The sequence below is a fragment of the Triturus cristatus genome, chromosome 7, assembly GCF_964204655.1.
Source record: "Triturus cristatus chromosome 7, aTriCri1.1, whole genome shotgun sequence".
NCBI classification, from domain to species: domain Eukaryota; kingdom Metazoa; phylum Chordata; class Amphibia; order Caudata; family Salamandridae; genus Triturus; species Triturus cristatus.
In genome coordinates, this window is record NC_140590.1 from 561810105 (window position 1) to 561824936 (window position 14832).

The 14832-nt window shown below is 42.6% G+C and overlaps 1 protein-coding gene across 1 annotated transcript in view; it reads right to left on the reverse strand.

The window, feature by feature from the left end:
* Window positions 1–672: 672 nt before the first annotated feature.
* Window positions 673–14832, reverse strand: part of LOC146810124 (proton channel OTOP2-like) — a 228097-nt gene continuing 213937 nt past the window's right edge. The window contains exons 6-7 of the mRNA XM_085617071.1: window positions 4643–5499; window positions 673–1272 (exon numbers count right to left, since the gene is read on the reverse strand). Of these exons, the coding sequence (XP_085473197.1) occupies window positions 1078–1272; window positions 4643–5499 (1052 nt within the window). The 3' untranslated portion in view covers window positions 673–1077. The remainder of the gene's footprint in view (window positions 1273–4642; window positions 5500–14832) is intronic.

The window sequence follows — 14832 nt, forward strand, 5'->3', positions numbered from 1 at the left end:
GGCAGGTCTCGGGGTAGAAAGCAGAGCTCATTCAGGGCATGATCAAGAGCATTCTTTGGAGAGTACACAGATCATGGATTATGGGAAATAGCTTTGTGGGAAAAGGTGCAGGAGATTAGGCAAAACTTTAGCAGGTTAGAAGGGGAGCTCCAGCAGGGTGCGAAGCAGAGCTTTCATAGTTGGAGGCAGCCGTTTTGTGAGGTAAAAAGGCAGGACTCTCAAAAGGTAACAGGCAGAAGGTCTGTATCATTGTAGGCAGAGTTTTTTTTGAGTAGAGAGCAGAGTGCTGGCAGTATAGAAGGACGAGCTAACGTTGGGTAGAAGACAGATGAAGGGATGAAGAGCAAGTACTCACAAGGTGAAAGATAGAGCTATTGTAGGGTAGAAGGCAGAGCTCTGAGAGGGAGGAAGGTAGGGGCATATTTACAAGGACGGCGATAAATAAACGCAAAGCGCGCTTAGCGCTTTTCTATTTATCGCCGTCTATCACTGGATTATATCGCCCTGTTAGCGCGTTATTTACAACGCGTTTCCCCAGGGCGATATAATTACCAGCGATAGCGGGGAAATTGCCGTTTTGCAGGGAACATCGCTGGTTTTCCAGCGATGTTCCCTGCAAAACGGCAATAACCTTGCTGATACGACCCTGTGGTCGTATCAGCACAATCCACCCCCATATTAGGTATGCCTAAGTCTGCATTTTAGCAGATGTTAGTTTTCGGCGAAAACAGCGGTTTTCGCCCCAAACTAATGTCTACTAAAATGCGTTGGCAGCCTTGTAAATATCGCGATGTGCACATCAGCGATATTTACAAGGTTGTACTGCCCAGTGATGCCCACTTTGTATCTCATTAGAGATGCAAAGGGAGGCGTCGGGTAAAAGGGTGCTAACATGAGCTAATGCATGTTAGCACCCTCTTGTTATTACGGCGATAGTTATTGGAGAGTAGAAGGCATAGCTCTCATGAAGGTGGAAAGAGTGGTATCCTTATGAAGGAGACATTAGGGTTGTAGGAAACAATGCAGAGCTCTCTCAGGGAACGAGGTATAGGGCTAAGGTTAGGTGAATGGTTCCTCTTACAATATGAGACTAAACTCTTTGAGAGTGTGCAAACTGAGCTCTAGCATGCAGGCCGCAGCATGCATCCGGTAGAAGATCCCAAAGGGCAAGCAGATGTTGATGATGATAATCCACGTGTGCATCCCATAGAACTTCAGCTCCAGGTTGTTATCAATCAGCAGCCGGGCCCCAAAGGCTGGAAGAATCCATAACTAGGGAAGAGAAGAAAAATTACTTTCAATGAAGAATCTTGGACTTCAGAAGAGTGGTTCTTAACCTCTGGTCTGCAGCCTACTGGGAACCCACAAAGCCTACTGAGGGGGCCTGTGACTGTAAAATTAAAAAATATAGGCATATTAATAAAGTACACATGAATACAAAAGGAAAACAATTCAATAACATTTAAAGTTTTGAAGCACTCAATAAATGCAAAGAAATTTGAAATTGTAAGCTAAAAATAAAGCTGGTATCCTTATCTTGATTTGTAGCAGTAGTGCAGGTACAGCAAAAGGAATCTAGTGTGCATGATTTGTGGTTTAACTGAAGTAGGTCTGCTATGCACCAACAAAAAGAGAGTATGCATCAGGAACACAAAAGACGTGATATGCCTGAGTAGAAAAACTCCAAACTTCGCATTATAGGTTATATTCTTCCATATTTTTGATTGAGAAGTAAATAAAATATTCCCTAATTTGTGTATTTGCTTGAGATATACTTGCTTCTGTATATTTTGTATTAGTTTGAGGTTCAAATGAGAAATTTCTTGGGGTTGCCGGCATCCACTAGTGATTCAGTGGGAAACAACTTATTGCAGATGTATAGCAACAAAAAAACATAGCAGTGGAAATATACACAATTAAAGATTTTCAGAGCAACAGACATAACCCAAAAGGTAAGGTCTAGGCCAGCAACAAATTTCAGTAGGAGTGCCACAGGGCCAAATGTGGGAACGATTCAAAATAAAGGAATTCAGATGAACAATGACAGATCAAAAAAAGATGAAAATCTTATAGACTTAAAATTTTCAAACAGATAGAGGCATACAAATAAATACAACGTAGACTTTCAGAGTGACTGTTACTGAACCTAGGGTTAGAAAGAGAGAGAATAGAACATCGTGGACAACAAATCCAGGGGTTTGGGAGCACAAATAATGTCTGGGGTCGTATTACTTAAAGTGCCCCGGGGGTGAAACGGGCATTTGCACCCGCTTTGCGTGCCCCGGGGCACTTTGGTATTACAGAAGGGGCCGCAGATGCTTGTGCGGTCCCTTCTGTAATACCAATAGCGCTGGCACACATAAAGCGCCAGCGCTATCTTCAAGGGGGCATTCCCTCATTTGCATGGGGGCGTGCCCCATGTAAATGAGGGAATCCCTTTGCCTCTGCTCCCGCATCGTATTACAGACTCAGGCGCAGAGGCAACAAAACCCTCAGGAGGCGCACTGACAGTGTGCCTCCTGAGAGCAGCCCTCTGCAGGGGGTAAAGAGGGTCCTAACGACCCCCAGATATCCGCTAGCAGGCAGGTGCAGTCACTGACTGCATCCGCCTGCAAGGGTATCTCTATTCACCTTTAAAAGTGCAGGCAGGTTGCCGCCTGTATAGTGAAACACTGAGTGGCAGCCGCTCCATATTTCATGTGAATGTGCTGCCTCCAGGGGGCGAACGACCATCGCAACGCATGCGTTACATCGCATGCGTTTACGTCGCGTGTCGTCACAACGCACGCGACGTTACGATGCGTGCGTTCACTGCGCACGCCATTACATCGCGGGCGCTTTTACAACACAGGCGCCGGGACACAGACGGCGGGGAGACAACGCTGGAACCATGGACGGCGGGGAGACAACGCTGGAACCACGGCGAGGGACAGGTAAGGACGACGCTGTACTCGTAGTGTTTTAGGGTTTAGGGTAGTTGATCGGGAGTGTAGTGGAGGGGACTGTTTTAGGCATTAGGGCTTAGGGTTAATAGTAGTATATGGTAGTGTTTTAGGCTTTAGGGTTAGGGCTTAGGGTTAAGAGTCGTATATGGTAGTGTTTTAGACTTAGGGTTTAGGGCTTAGGGTTAATAGTAGTATATGGTAGTGTTTTAGGCTTTAGGGTTTAGGTTTAAGAGTCATATATGGTAGTGTTTTCGGCTTTAGGGTTAGGGCTTAGGGCTAATAGTGGTGTATGGTACTGTCTTTGGCTTTACGGTTTACGCCTTAGGGTTGAGGGTAGTGTCAGGGGGTCATAGTGTGTTTGGTACGTTGCTATATTGGGTCGTTGTGTTGGGTCGTTTATACACATTACTGTTTTGTGTCAGGGCGTCGTATGGTGTTTTGGGGACCATTAGGGAGAATTTTGCGGTGTAATAGAATGCATGGTCTTTGTGTGCGTTGTAAAGGGCTTTTGCATTTATGTGAAGGCAGAGTGCGATGTAATGGTTTGCGTGGTAAATGCATGCGATGTAACGGTGCATGCGATGTAAAGAATGCGATGTAATGGTATGCGTTGTTTTCGTTTGCGTTGCATCATCATACATCCCTCCAGGGCAGCACAAGTTCATGGCTGTCCTAGGAGCAGCACATTCCCCATAATACCGCGCATTTTCCTTCATGGCACCAGGCGCACCTTTTTAATAAAGGAAAATGCGCTGCATGTGTAATGCGGCCCATGAGATCTTTTGACATGTCCAATGAAAGGTGGCAAATCTGAAAGGAGGACGTTTCCTTTTAGTACCAACACAGCCAAACTTACTTCACTTATTTGGGGTCTCTCTGTTGTGACTTACTTCTTTTCAAATGATGATCTAGTTGGACCTAGCTTGAACTTCCTTTGCTTGTCATAAAGAAAATCTGTTTAAAACGAGTATTTCACAAGCCTTATTATTTAATTTCAGAGGGAAATCTGCATTAATATCCTACTCATCAAACTGATATGGACTGTTGTACTAATCTTGGTCTGCTTCAGTGGATCTTACATTCTATGCAATGAAGCAGAAGATCTAATTCAAGGTCCTCGGTCTCATCCATTATGCTTTCCGTGAGCATACCTTCTCATTCCTGACATGTAACTCTCTTTAATACTCTTGCACGCTTGATTTGATCCTTTGATCATCTGCTGCTTAAAGTGCCTAGGATCAAAAGAGAGATGTAGAGCTGTCGCACACAGTCCTACCTGGGTGTCCAATTATGGAATGACATCCCATTAACATTAAGGTATATCCAGCCTCGTCTTCTCTTCAAGAATCAGCTAACAATTCATATGTTTGCCTACTAGCATGGGGCGATTTAGCGCTTGCTTGGTGATTCTTGTCTGGCCAGAATTTTTATGGACGTTGTGCTCTAAGAGTACTTCAGTAAATGACATATTAATGAGTACTCAGGTGGAATACTGGGTGGGCAAATTGGTTAAAGAAATTACCACATTGGTAATTTCTTTAACAAATTGGGAGGATAAAATACTTTAATGCATGTGATTTGGGCAGTGTTGACTTGATCCTCCAAACACTTATTTAACAGTTATCGCACTCTTTCATGCTGGACTTCATGCTCACTCACACATGCAATAAGCAGTCCATGGTGGCCTGAATACTTACAAGAATGTTTCCTAGCAGCAGGAATGCACAGATTTCTCTCAGAAGTCTTCTTCTCTTTCTGTGGGTTGAGAGAGGAGTTGACAACGAAGCTCTTGTTGAAGGAGCTGCTACCGTCTGAGATTCAGTCCTCGGTGCGTGTAAAAAGCTATGTCGGCTGGCCGTTTCTAGTCTTGAGGAATCGTTTCTCTGTGTCTGTGGAGAAGTCTTGTGATGGGACTCCCAGTCCTTGGGCACCTGCCGGTGTAGGCCTTCAATGATGAATATGTTCTGTATGGTGTGCTGCATGATCATGAGCAGGGAGTACGTGAGTGTCAGGACCTTCATGTTATCTGTTGGTTTGCTGACCACCATGGCCACAATGGAGTAGTAGGAAATGCAGTACTGACCTAGAGTGGCCAACAGCAGCAAAACCACATCCAGGGCGCGGCTTGGGTTCTTCCCAGTATCCAGTTGTCTCCTGTCAAACTTGAAAACAATGATACCTCCAAGGGCGGCAAGGGCCATCAAGCTCAGACAGACCACATTGAAAATGAAAACAACTGTGAGTAAGTAATTCCTTTGCTGCTCATCCTTTCGTCTTACTTCGTAAACCACAAAGAGAGACACACCAAGGGTCGTCATGACAAACCCACAGGTCAGGCCTACAAAAGGGATGTGCCTCAAGGATCTCCGATTCAGGTGGTGAGGATAATGCAGGTGGTCATCCATCAGGCGGCCCACATTCTTCCACATCACATAGGTCATTGCACAGGCAAAGAGACTGAACTCCAGGCTGAAGGGGAAGAGGTAGTAGTACACCGTCTTCAGGAGTATGCACAAGGAGTTGCATGTGTGGTCACTGTTCTCTACAGTCTTGTCTGAAAGTAAGGAAAAATACCAGTGAAATTCCACGGCAAACACAATTGCATTTTTAGTGAAGTAGATAGCTTATCTTAACCACTGATGAACTTGTTGTTAAAGCAATATTTTAATCTCTTAGGTGATTTGTTTAAGCTAAATGAAAGCATACAACAACAATTGCAGAGTTTACTAGTACTCCCCAAACTGCCACAATATTTCTATAATAGGCCGTAATTATTATTTTCCATGAATAGGAATGCATTTTAACTTCAAAGCAGGACAGAAAAACACGCTGGGGGTGTGGTATATTCATTTCTATACCAAGCATTCTCCCCTTGGTGTTATGTCCCCAGCTGCTCAGCCAGAGTGACTGTGATGTGATTAGAATGCTGATGTGTGCCTGGTTGAGTGAATGTCAGTTGGAGTGCGTGGGCTGAGCAGCGAGGATGCTACTCCCGGTGGGGGTTCCTTCATGCCAACCTTTCCTGTGAACTAAGACTCTTATCCTAAAGAATAAACCTATCTTGTTTTCACCTTACTACTGACTGCCCTGCAACTTCATTTACCACAATGGTGCCAAGCGGAAAAGGAAACTGCACGTGAGAAGCAAGAAAATAAGAAAAAACATGAGGAACTGCAGAAGTAGCTAAGAGTATTGCTAAGAAAATCAGATTGAAGCCTGTTAAGAGAGAATGCGCCTGGTACCCCACCAGGGTCTATTTACACCAGCCCAGGGCATTTGAGCAGGAGCCCAGCATTTTGGAGCCAATAAGGACTTGTACTGGCAATACTGATACGAAGTGAACCTGCAGTTCTTTGGATCAATATTTACAGTGAGCTGGCTGCGAGTACTTTGGTGTTGACAGCGTTTAATTCATTTACCACAGGGGGCTCATCTCAAAAGGCATTTACGAGTATGGGAAGTACTACTCCAGTCACATTACTTTGCATACTCATAAATAGAATTTACAAAAGTCCCGGCATAAATCTCTGTACACACCTGGGCTGCATATGTTTTAGCAGTATGTTTGAGTGGCTGGAAAATGGGGATTAACTACAAGAAAGAGGAAAATTAGGGAGGGACAGAAGGCGGGGGCATGCAAGTACAAAACCACAAGCTACAAAGGAAAAATACAATTGCACTTCACCAAAGTTACACCCACGTGTACTTCAGTATTGCTACAGCCCGAGCAAGCGCCAATCTTCTCAAGTCATGCCTTGGAGTAAGAGTCAAACTACACATTGCCCCTCGCAGGTATTGCAAGGGAATTAAGTAGAAAACAATGGAGACTACCAGCACAAACAATCACACCAAAGAAATGATCAGAAAAATTGATTGGCTCAATTCAATATCTTTACACACTACAAACACCAGTGTACACATATTAAAAACAGGTACACATACCAACTCTGACATCATAATTCTCCAACTTACACACAGACGCATCATGGTGCCATGGCACATTACATGTCAAAACACATACACACACCAGCACACACTGACAAAACATAACTAGCTCACATTAAAATAACATGTCATTTTCCCAATACCATAATCTAAAAAACAACAGTGAAATGCACAGTAGAAATATATTCCTTCATATCCAACTTCATCCCACACTGGTTGTGCTTATACATTTACACAACAGTTATGTAAAAATACACCTGTGTGCCTTAGAGCGGAGTAGAGGAGAGGAATTTCAAACGTTTTTACTCTGAGCCCCCTTAAGCAAAATGTTTTAAAGTTGGGCCCCCCTCTATAACTTTATGGCAAGGATTGGGTGAGCAGGAGGGGCAGGGCTAAGTGCAGGTCCTGTTGTAGTGTAGTTTCTATATCCCTGATAGGCTCTGCGCATTGGAATAACATACACTATAGATTTGACATAGGACCAAGGTCAGTATGTCTCTACCGAGTATATTAAACTTAATTACTTGTGTGTGCCAGCTAACTCAGAGGTCACTAGAAACTTCTCGAATATACAAGAAGGGATTAGTCTCTGACAACTGGCTAAACAAGACAACTTTGTTTCCTTTTAGAATCGGAACAGTCTCAGAACCGTGGAAACAATAGATAACAGTTTCACTCAGTCAATCGTGCATGCTTCATTTCTTCAGAGTGCACAGAAATAGAGAGACGGGTGTTTCAATAAAAGGGTTTATTGAACAGTCTTATTTCTCATGCAAGAGATATGAATTGCTACAATCGTAAGACAGATTGCAAAGTACAATATGTACGAGGTTAGCAGTAAGATAAAATAATACTGCAATAGCATGGTTTGTAGCTATGACATATATTAATCAAAGTACACACATAAATAACATAAGCTAAAATGTGATACTCATGTGATGCTTCTAAATTGTTCTACCCCAGTGTACCTAACCTAAGTGCAGTACGAGGTTTGAAGTAGGTGCCATTTCTAAAGTATAGCTAGCTATATTTTAGTTTAGCCAAGAGTTGCCAAAAGTTTCTCTAAGTTCTAGTCAGCTCCATACCTTAGAATGAGAGAGGTTGGAATCTCTTTTCTGGACTCAATAGTCTAACCCTCCGCAAGGGAAGTCAGAGAGCACTGGAGCTGGATTCTCTGCGAGGAGGATGGGAGCGTCAGGTCAGTGCATCAGGCTGGAACTTGATCTCCTTCCGAACTTGCCATGGCGAACCGCTTAGTCTGGGTTGGATCGAATCCTCCAGGAACTGCAATTTGCCAGGGCAAGTGCTGGTATATTTATACCTTGAAGGTGTCTAGGAATGCCAGTATTGACATTAAAGTCGGGCAGAGGAACTCATGAATGAACCCCTAAGGAATGTATGCATACCTAATGAGTTCTTGGAGAAATCAATATTCAAGCTGAGGGAAATTCCTAAAGGCTTAAGGGTCTGGTTTTCCAAGAATTCGTTGTGACGTGGATGGGCGGATGTAGGTGGCCATGCCTGTATTTGGTTTGTACGGACAATGTCTAAATAAGGGCTGGATTTCTATGTCCAAATAAGGGCAATGTGAATTTTACCTATATAAGGGCATAAATCGGGAAACCTATATAAGGAATCTAAATCTGCACACAACACTGTGTCTATGGGATCATTTCAGAGGTCCTTTTTTCAGTAACTCATAATACACATAGATATGAGACCTATGAAGCAGCAAATGCATCAAACAGTAATTGACCCCAAAATGCTGCTCCCCATAATTGGGGTGTTGTGAGCCACTCCCAATGCCACTGAACCTTCTGCACCTGTGATAACTGAGGCCCTGAGTAGCAGGCTCTCTATCTCTTTCACCCCTCCCCACTATTCCAGACCATCACTCCAATCTTGAAACATGTTCTCTGTCCCGTTCAAGAAAAGAAGTGAGCTCCCACATAATGTTTTGCCTTTTTTCTGCAAAGGTGCCCTCTGCCCTGATGCTAGAAAGGAAAATAAGCCCCCATGCTCCTTGTTTTAAGTGAGACACTCACAGTTGTGATGCAGTGGCCCTCTCAGACCCCGCTGCACCTCCTTCACTAAAAGCAGCTACAGCCTTACAAAGCTGTCTGTCTCCTCTGCCCTTTTTTAAAAACATGGCTTCCATCATGCCACATCCCCATACCTGCCATCTCTCTGAGGCCCGACTAAGGTGTCTCCTCTGCTTCAATTTTCCCCTGCCTTGAACCATTGCTCTAATGCATAAAGCAACACTGGCATTGCCATTGTGCACCAGGCCCTAATGCAAGCAAGGAAGGATAGTAGAACAACCACGATTAGGTTTCTAGTTGGCTCCACAAATTGCTGGGCTCTAGCGTCTGCGTACCTGCAGCACCAATAATACTTTCCACTCCTTTGTGTTAAAAAACAAAGCAGCAAGGGTGACCTGGGCTCTAATGCTAGCAAGGACATGGGTCTGCAATCCACTTTTTCGTAGCAAGACAGTCATAATTGGGGGGCAGTGGCCACTTGCTCCTTTGGCCTCTTTACCTTCTGCACTAATCATAGTGATGGCCCCTTTAAAAAAAGCTACTATATATAGCCCCCTTCCTTGGAGGCATATCTCCAAGGAAGCTGTCTCTGTCAATTTGTAAAAACAAAAATGAGCTCCCACATAGTCTCCCCTCTTATGGGCCATATCTTTGACACTATCCATGGATCTCGCTCATGGGCTATTACTCTGAGGCCCAAAACAACGGTCCAAAGGTTAAAAAAATGTACCAAACCTGCACGGTGGGCGATCCTTTAAACAAGGACAGAGGGATACGTCCTCCCGATGCAAATGTACTGCTAACACTGGAGTATCCATCAAGAGCAAGAGACACTTTCAAGTAGGAAAACGTTATGTGCACACATATTCTCCACTCCTAAGGAAGTGGGAAAAGGAGAAAATACTTTTTTATATAACTCTCACCCACTTTAATAGTGGCATGCTTCATCATCTGGTGCGCCTTGACTCCTAAAGATCAGGGAGGGCTCAACCAAGTTCCAGGGAGCTCTTTAAAGAATGTGAACTAGAGGGCGTAACTCCTGAGGTTTCCCTTTATTGGTGGGGTGGATAGGAAAGATTAAAACAAAAGTACGATCTGGGTTTTAGAATAAAATGGGTTTATGACCCTAAATTCACCAATTTCACCAACATGTTTCAGCCCTACACTAATGGCCTGTAGAGGCTCTGAGCTTTCATCAGGGTGGGTTCATGTTTAAGCATTCCCCCAGTGACTTATTTTTACATGATTTTGTGCAGCATGCAACCTCACTCAAAGCATGCACAGGCAGTGTAATACTTGCTACTCTGGATTATACCTAGTCTGTGGGAAAGCCTAACCCCACAGGGACGAGAAAGGGTTCAAACCTTTGTCAAAGGTCTCTACCCTCCTTTTCACCTACTTGACTCCGCTCACAACGGTGACGGATATCCCGTCTGCCGAATTATAAATCCCATAATATACTAAGGGATTTATATTTCGGCGAACGAGATATTGTCACTGTTGTGACGGAGTAACCTGTCTGCCAAAATCTAAATCAGGCCCTTATTCTTATAAAGAGGTAATGTAAGGGTGTTTTCAGCTGAGTTCTGAAATAATTCAAAGACTTACATAAATGTTTGCACTAGGTACAGTCTCATTACTTATAGCTAAAATCTAAGGGGCAGATTTACGAGTTCTGGCGCATCTCCGCAAATCAGCAGGGATGCGCCAGAAAAGATGCGACATGCAGTTCCCTCCGTGCACCACCACAAATGTGTTGCATTTACAATGCGGCGCACAGTGGCCCAAGGATAGGGCGATGCGTGTCGCATCTGATGGCGTAAGGGCGGCGCATTGCTGGAGTTGTATTGTGAGCACGACGCAACTCCAGCAATGCTTGGGGGCGCCCTATGCCTAACATGCTGCATCACTCCTTACGCCTGCTTCAAACAGGCAGAGGGTTTTGACGCAGCATGGACGGAAAAGTGACCCAGTGAAATCTTGTAGACTTCACTGCATCACTTTTACAAGGTGTTCCTGCGACAGAACGGCCACCCTGTGCAGGAACGCCCACATGAAACCTAACGCAGGTTTCATGTGGCACAGGGCTTTACAACGTGACGCATCTCCCTAGATGCGTCACGTTGTAAATAAGGCGCAACGTGGCGCATGGTTTACACCGCTGCTGCGTCACAGAAGTGATGCAACGGCGGCGCAAAAGTGTCGCAAGGGGCTTTTAAATCTGCCCCTAAATTTTGAAAGCACTTGTTTTATCTTGAACACTACATAATTTGGCAGCAGCCTGCTGTGTGTTGTACTATTTTAAAATAATGATTTACAATGCTTTTGTCATAGGCTTGGACCTCGTAGCACTATAAATACACAAGTCACTATTCCCCACTGTGCAAACTAAGATTCAATTCTGTGCCTGGCTGGTCTCATACAGGCAGACATCTGCAGTATTCAAATAAACCAACTGAGGTTTCCCACTGAGAAGTTTAACTTGCATTCATTTTCCATTTAAACTGTGTGCATGTTATTTTTTATGTGGTTACCTCATTGCAAAAAAATCAACAATATACATACAGAATATTTTGTTCTTTTTAGCAATCACCTTTACGCTGCCTCTACACTCACTAACCCCCACCTCCATGGCACTCATAATCATAGTTTCCATACTTCTGTATCTACTTCAAGAGCTGTTTGTAAATTAATGTAACCTGGAATCTCACCAAAAAAACAAGTTTGCTCTTCCAGGCCATCTTTACTTAAGGAGCAATTTGCGCCACCGTGAGAATGCTGCCACTGATCCTAAGGGAGCCGCTTCCTACAGTTTAAAGACCTCTGCCTTAAAATGACACTTCTAACAGGAAACTCTCTGCAAGTTAGCACCTGTTAGTGATGTGCCGCACCATTAGGATGACACTCAAATAGGTAATTAAATCCAACCATATACAGTTGCAGCTACCGTTTTAAAAAAAGCAACTGCTTGATTAAATTAAATTAAAGAAAAGCCATTTCCTTATTTGTTTCTTTTTTGTAATTCACTTTAGTCAACATTCTCAATAAGTTATTTACATATTTCATTTTAAAATAAAGTCCAACCTGCAGTGCAGCACAGTATATATCTAAATCACAATATATTTTGGAGCTACTACACTCCAGGAGTAGGACAAAAACATATTGGGCCTCATTACGATGTCGGTCAGATTTGCCTCTGACCGACACTATCACGGAATCGGGACCGACCGACCTCCGATCGGCGGTCCTGACCGCCTAATTACCAAGCAACTGCACATGGTGGGGTCACATATTCACATTTCCCTGTGGGAGCTTGTTTTACAGCCGTAATCCGGTTGTAACTCAAGCTCCCATAAAGAAAAGGGGGTTGTGTTAATTTCTGCATCCCATGAGGTGCCTGCCACGAGGTGCAGGGATCAATAAGGCCCCCAACCAGAGGCCGCAAACAGAAGGGGACCATGACGGAAAGCCCGGCATGGAAAGCCTGTCGGAAACGTCCATCATAATACGGACAGTGTAAAATGCCGTCCATTTAGATTAGGGGCTGGCTTCCAACTGACCGACGGGCTCTTTGAGCCTGTTGGAAGCCAGCTGGAATGACCAGCCGATTTCAATTCCGACCGGCTGAATTGTAATCAGCCAGTCTGAATTGTAACCAACGATTTTGGTTGGAAAGCCTCCGACCTGTGATCAGAGGCTTTCCGACCAACATCATAATCAGCCCCATTTTAATTTGTAGAAGCTAAAACCTACACAAATTAAAACATTTTAGGAAAAATGCATCCATATTGATTATAAGCAATAAATTACAATTAGACCTGTAATAATCATAGTCCTTCATTATGCTGACCTTATTCACCCTCACGGATGTCTAAGTACTAAATATGTCCCAACGTTTTATACAATTCCATGTGTTTCATTTAGCTGGAAAAGGAAAAAGAGGGTATCATTTTCGGTTATCAATTTATAAACGTTCACGCCCATCAGTATTGCAAATCATCCATGCTCAAAATACCGGTGCAGGTGGAAATCTTGGTGTTTCCCAACAGACCTATTTAATTTCAGCATGTGAACACTCACTAGAAACCAAAGTTATTATTACACCCTTCCAAATATCACATAAACCATTTTGTTTTTCATTTTGGCTTCTATCTTATATTTTTAACAAATACTCTTATTTCTTCTTTACCTAGCTTGACCCTATTGGTTATCTTAGGTTATCTATTCCTGGATAATTTTTCATGTAGCATGTTTCTGCCACAAAATAAACGCCATTTTGGGAGTGTCTGTGTTTCATGATTTAGTCACACAAATTCAAAACATCCCATCACTTTCAACATTTTTTTCCACTGTAACCAACTTGTGTTAACATATTTCATCATTCATTTATCTTACATTTTACACAACATCATATATCGCGTTGAATCAAGGCAGTGTTGCCACCATTATGTCGGTATGTCCATCTACGTACGCCATTTTCAAAGTATGTGTTTATATAAATCCAGTGATCGATACCCATCCATTGTTTGATAAAAAATAAAGATTAACCTTATTTTTTAATATTATTCTAGAAAACATAATAAATGACAATAATCATTCAACCATGTTGGTTTTAATCAATATAACATGCTAAATGTTTCTCTTTAAAGCAACATTCTTCTTGTTTGTCATCTCTTTTTGTTAATCAACTTGGTCAACTATTTGAAAACACATCTCCTTAATGTATGTTTGTTTTCCATAAAATGTTGGGCCAATGGAGCATTTATATCTATCTTTCTTCCTTCTTGTGTGTGCTGTGGCAGCCCTGATTGGCCTTCTTCGTTGTTTTTCCTACATAGTAGAGTGCGCATTGATATATTTGATAGATTATAGCATATATGACAAGACTGATTCAAAAAGGGAAATAATTCAAATTTTGATAGGTTTGCTAATGTAGGAATGGCAGATTATATTGCCTGCTGTAACAATATTGCAATTGGTGCAATTTACACAGGAGAATTGTTCTGTTTTACTCAGTAACAATAACTGCTTTTTTAAATAGTTTTATATAGCGCAAACTAGATCCGTTGGTAACAGAGCACTTTACATGAGCACCAGTTGCGCTACAGAGGGACACGTTAATTTTTATTTTGTTAGTACAGGGAGATTAAGTGATTTGCCCAGAATCACAGGATGTTGAGCGTCCCTGCCGAGACTCGAACCCGATTTCCCAGCTTTGAGGTCAACTGCTCTAGCCGTTAGGCCACATCCTCTCCGGTCGAAAAGCTTTTCGTTATTTACTGCTGTCTAATTTCGCCAAGATATTTTAAGGTACTTGCTCTTAGAATACATACAATAGTTTATCATAAAAAAGTTCCTTCATAGTCACACCCATTTCTATGAGCTCCCGATTGTTTACTATCTCTCATTTGATCTGATTGGATGTTCCTGAATTTTGATTAATACATATAATTCTTTTATGGAAGATTGTTCTTTTTTTAGGAATATATCACTTTTTAAGTGTTTTGCCTCATTCACTGCCTCATTTAAAATATCTCAATCACAATTTCTTGTTTCAAATTGTTGTAATAAGTCTCTGATAACATTCTCCAACGTTTGTGTTATAGAAATATTAGAGACAAGCCTCCTTTCATGTGAATGGGGTGTAAATTTGTAAATGTAAACAGGCGTTCCTATCTGTAGGGTTAGGTTACATGTTTGTTTTATTCCCAGTACTAATTGGCATTATTAAAAGAACCAAAAAAGTGAGTTCCAGCTTTTCCTATACTTATGTTGAACAGTATTCAATTGTTGGCCCTGTTTAACTGCTTCTGAAATAAATTAAATTCCTCCCTATTACCTTTCCAAATGGCATTATTGGGACCTAGCAAACACAAGGAGATGATGGACTGAGCGCTGAA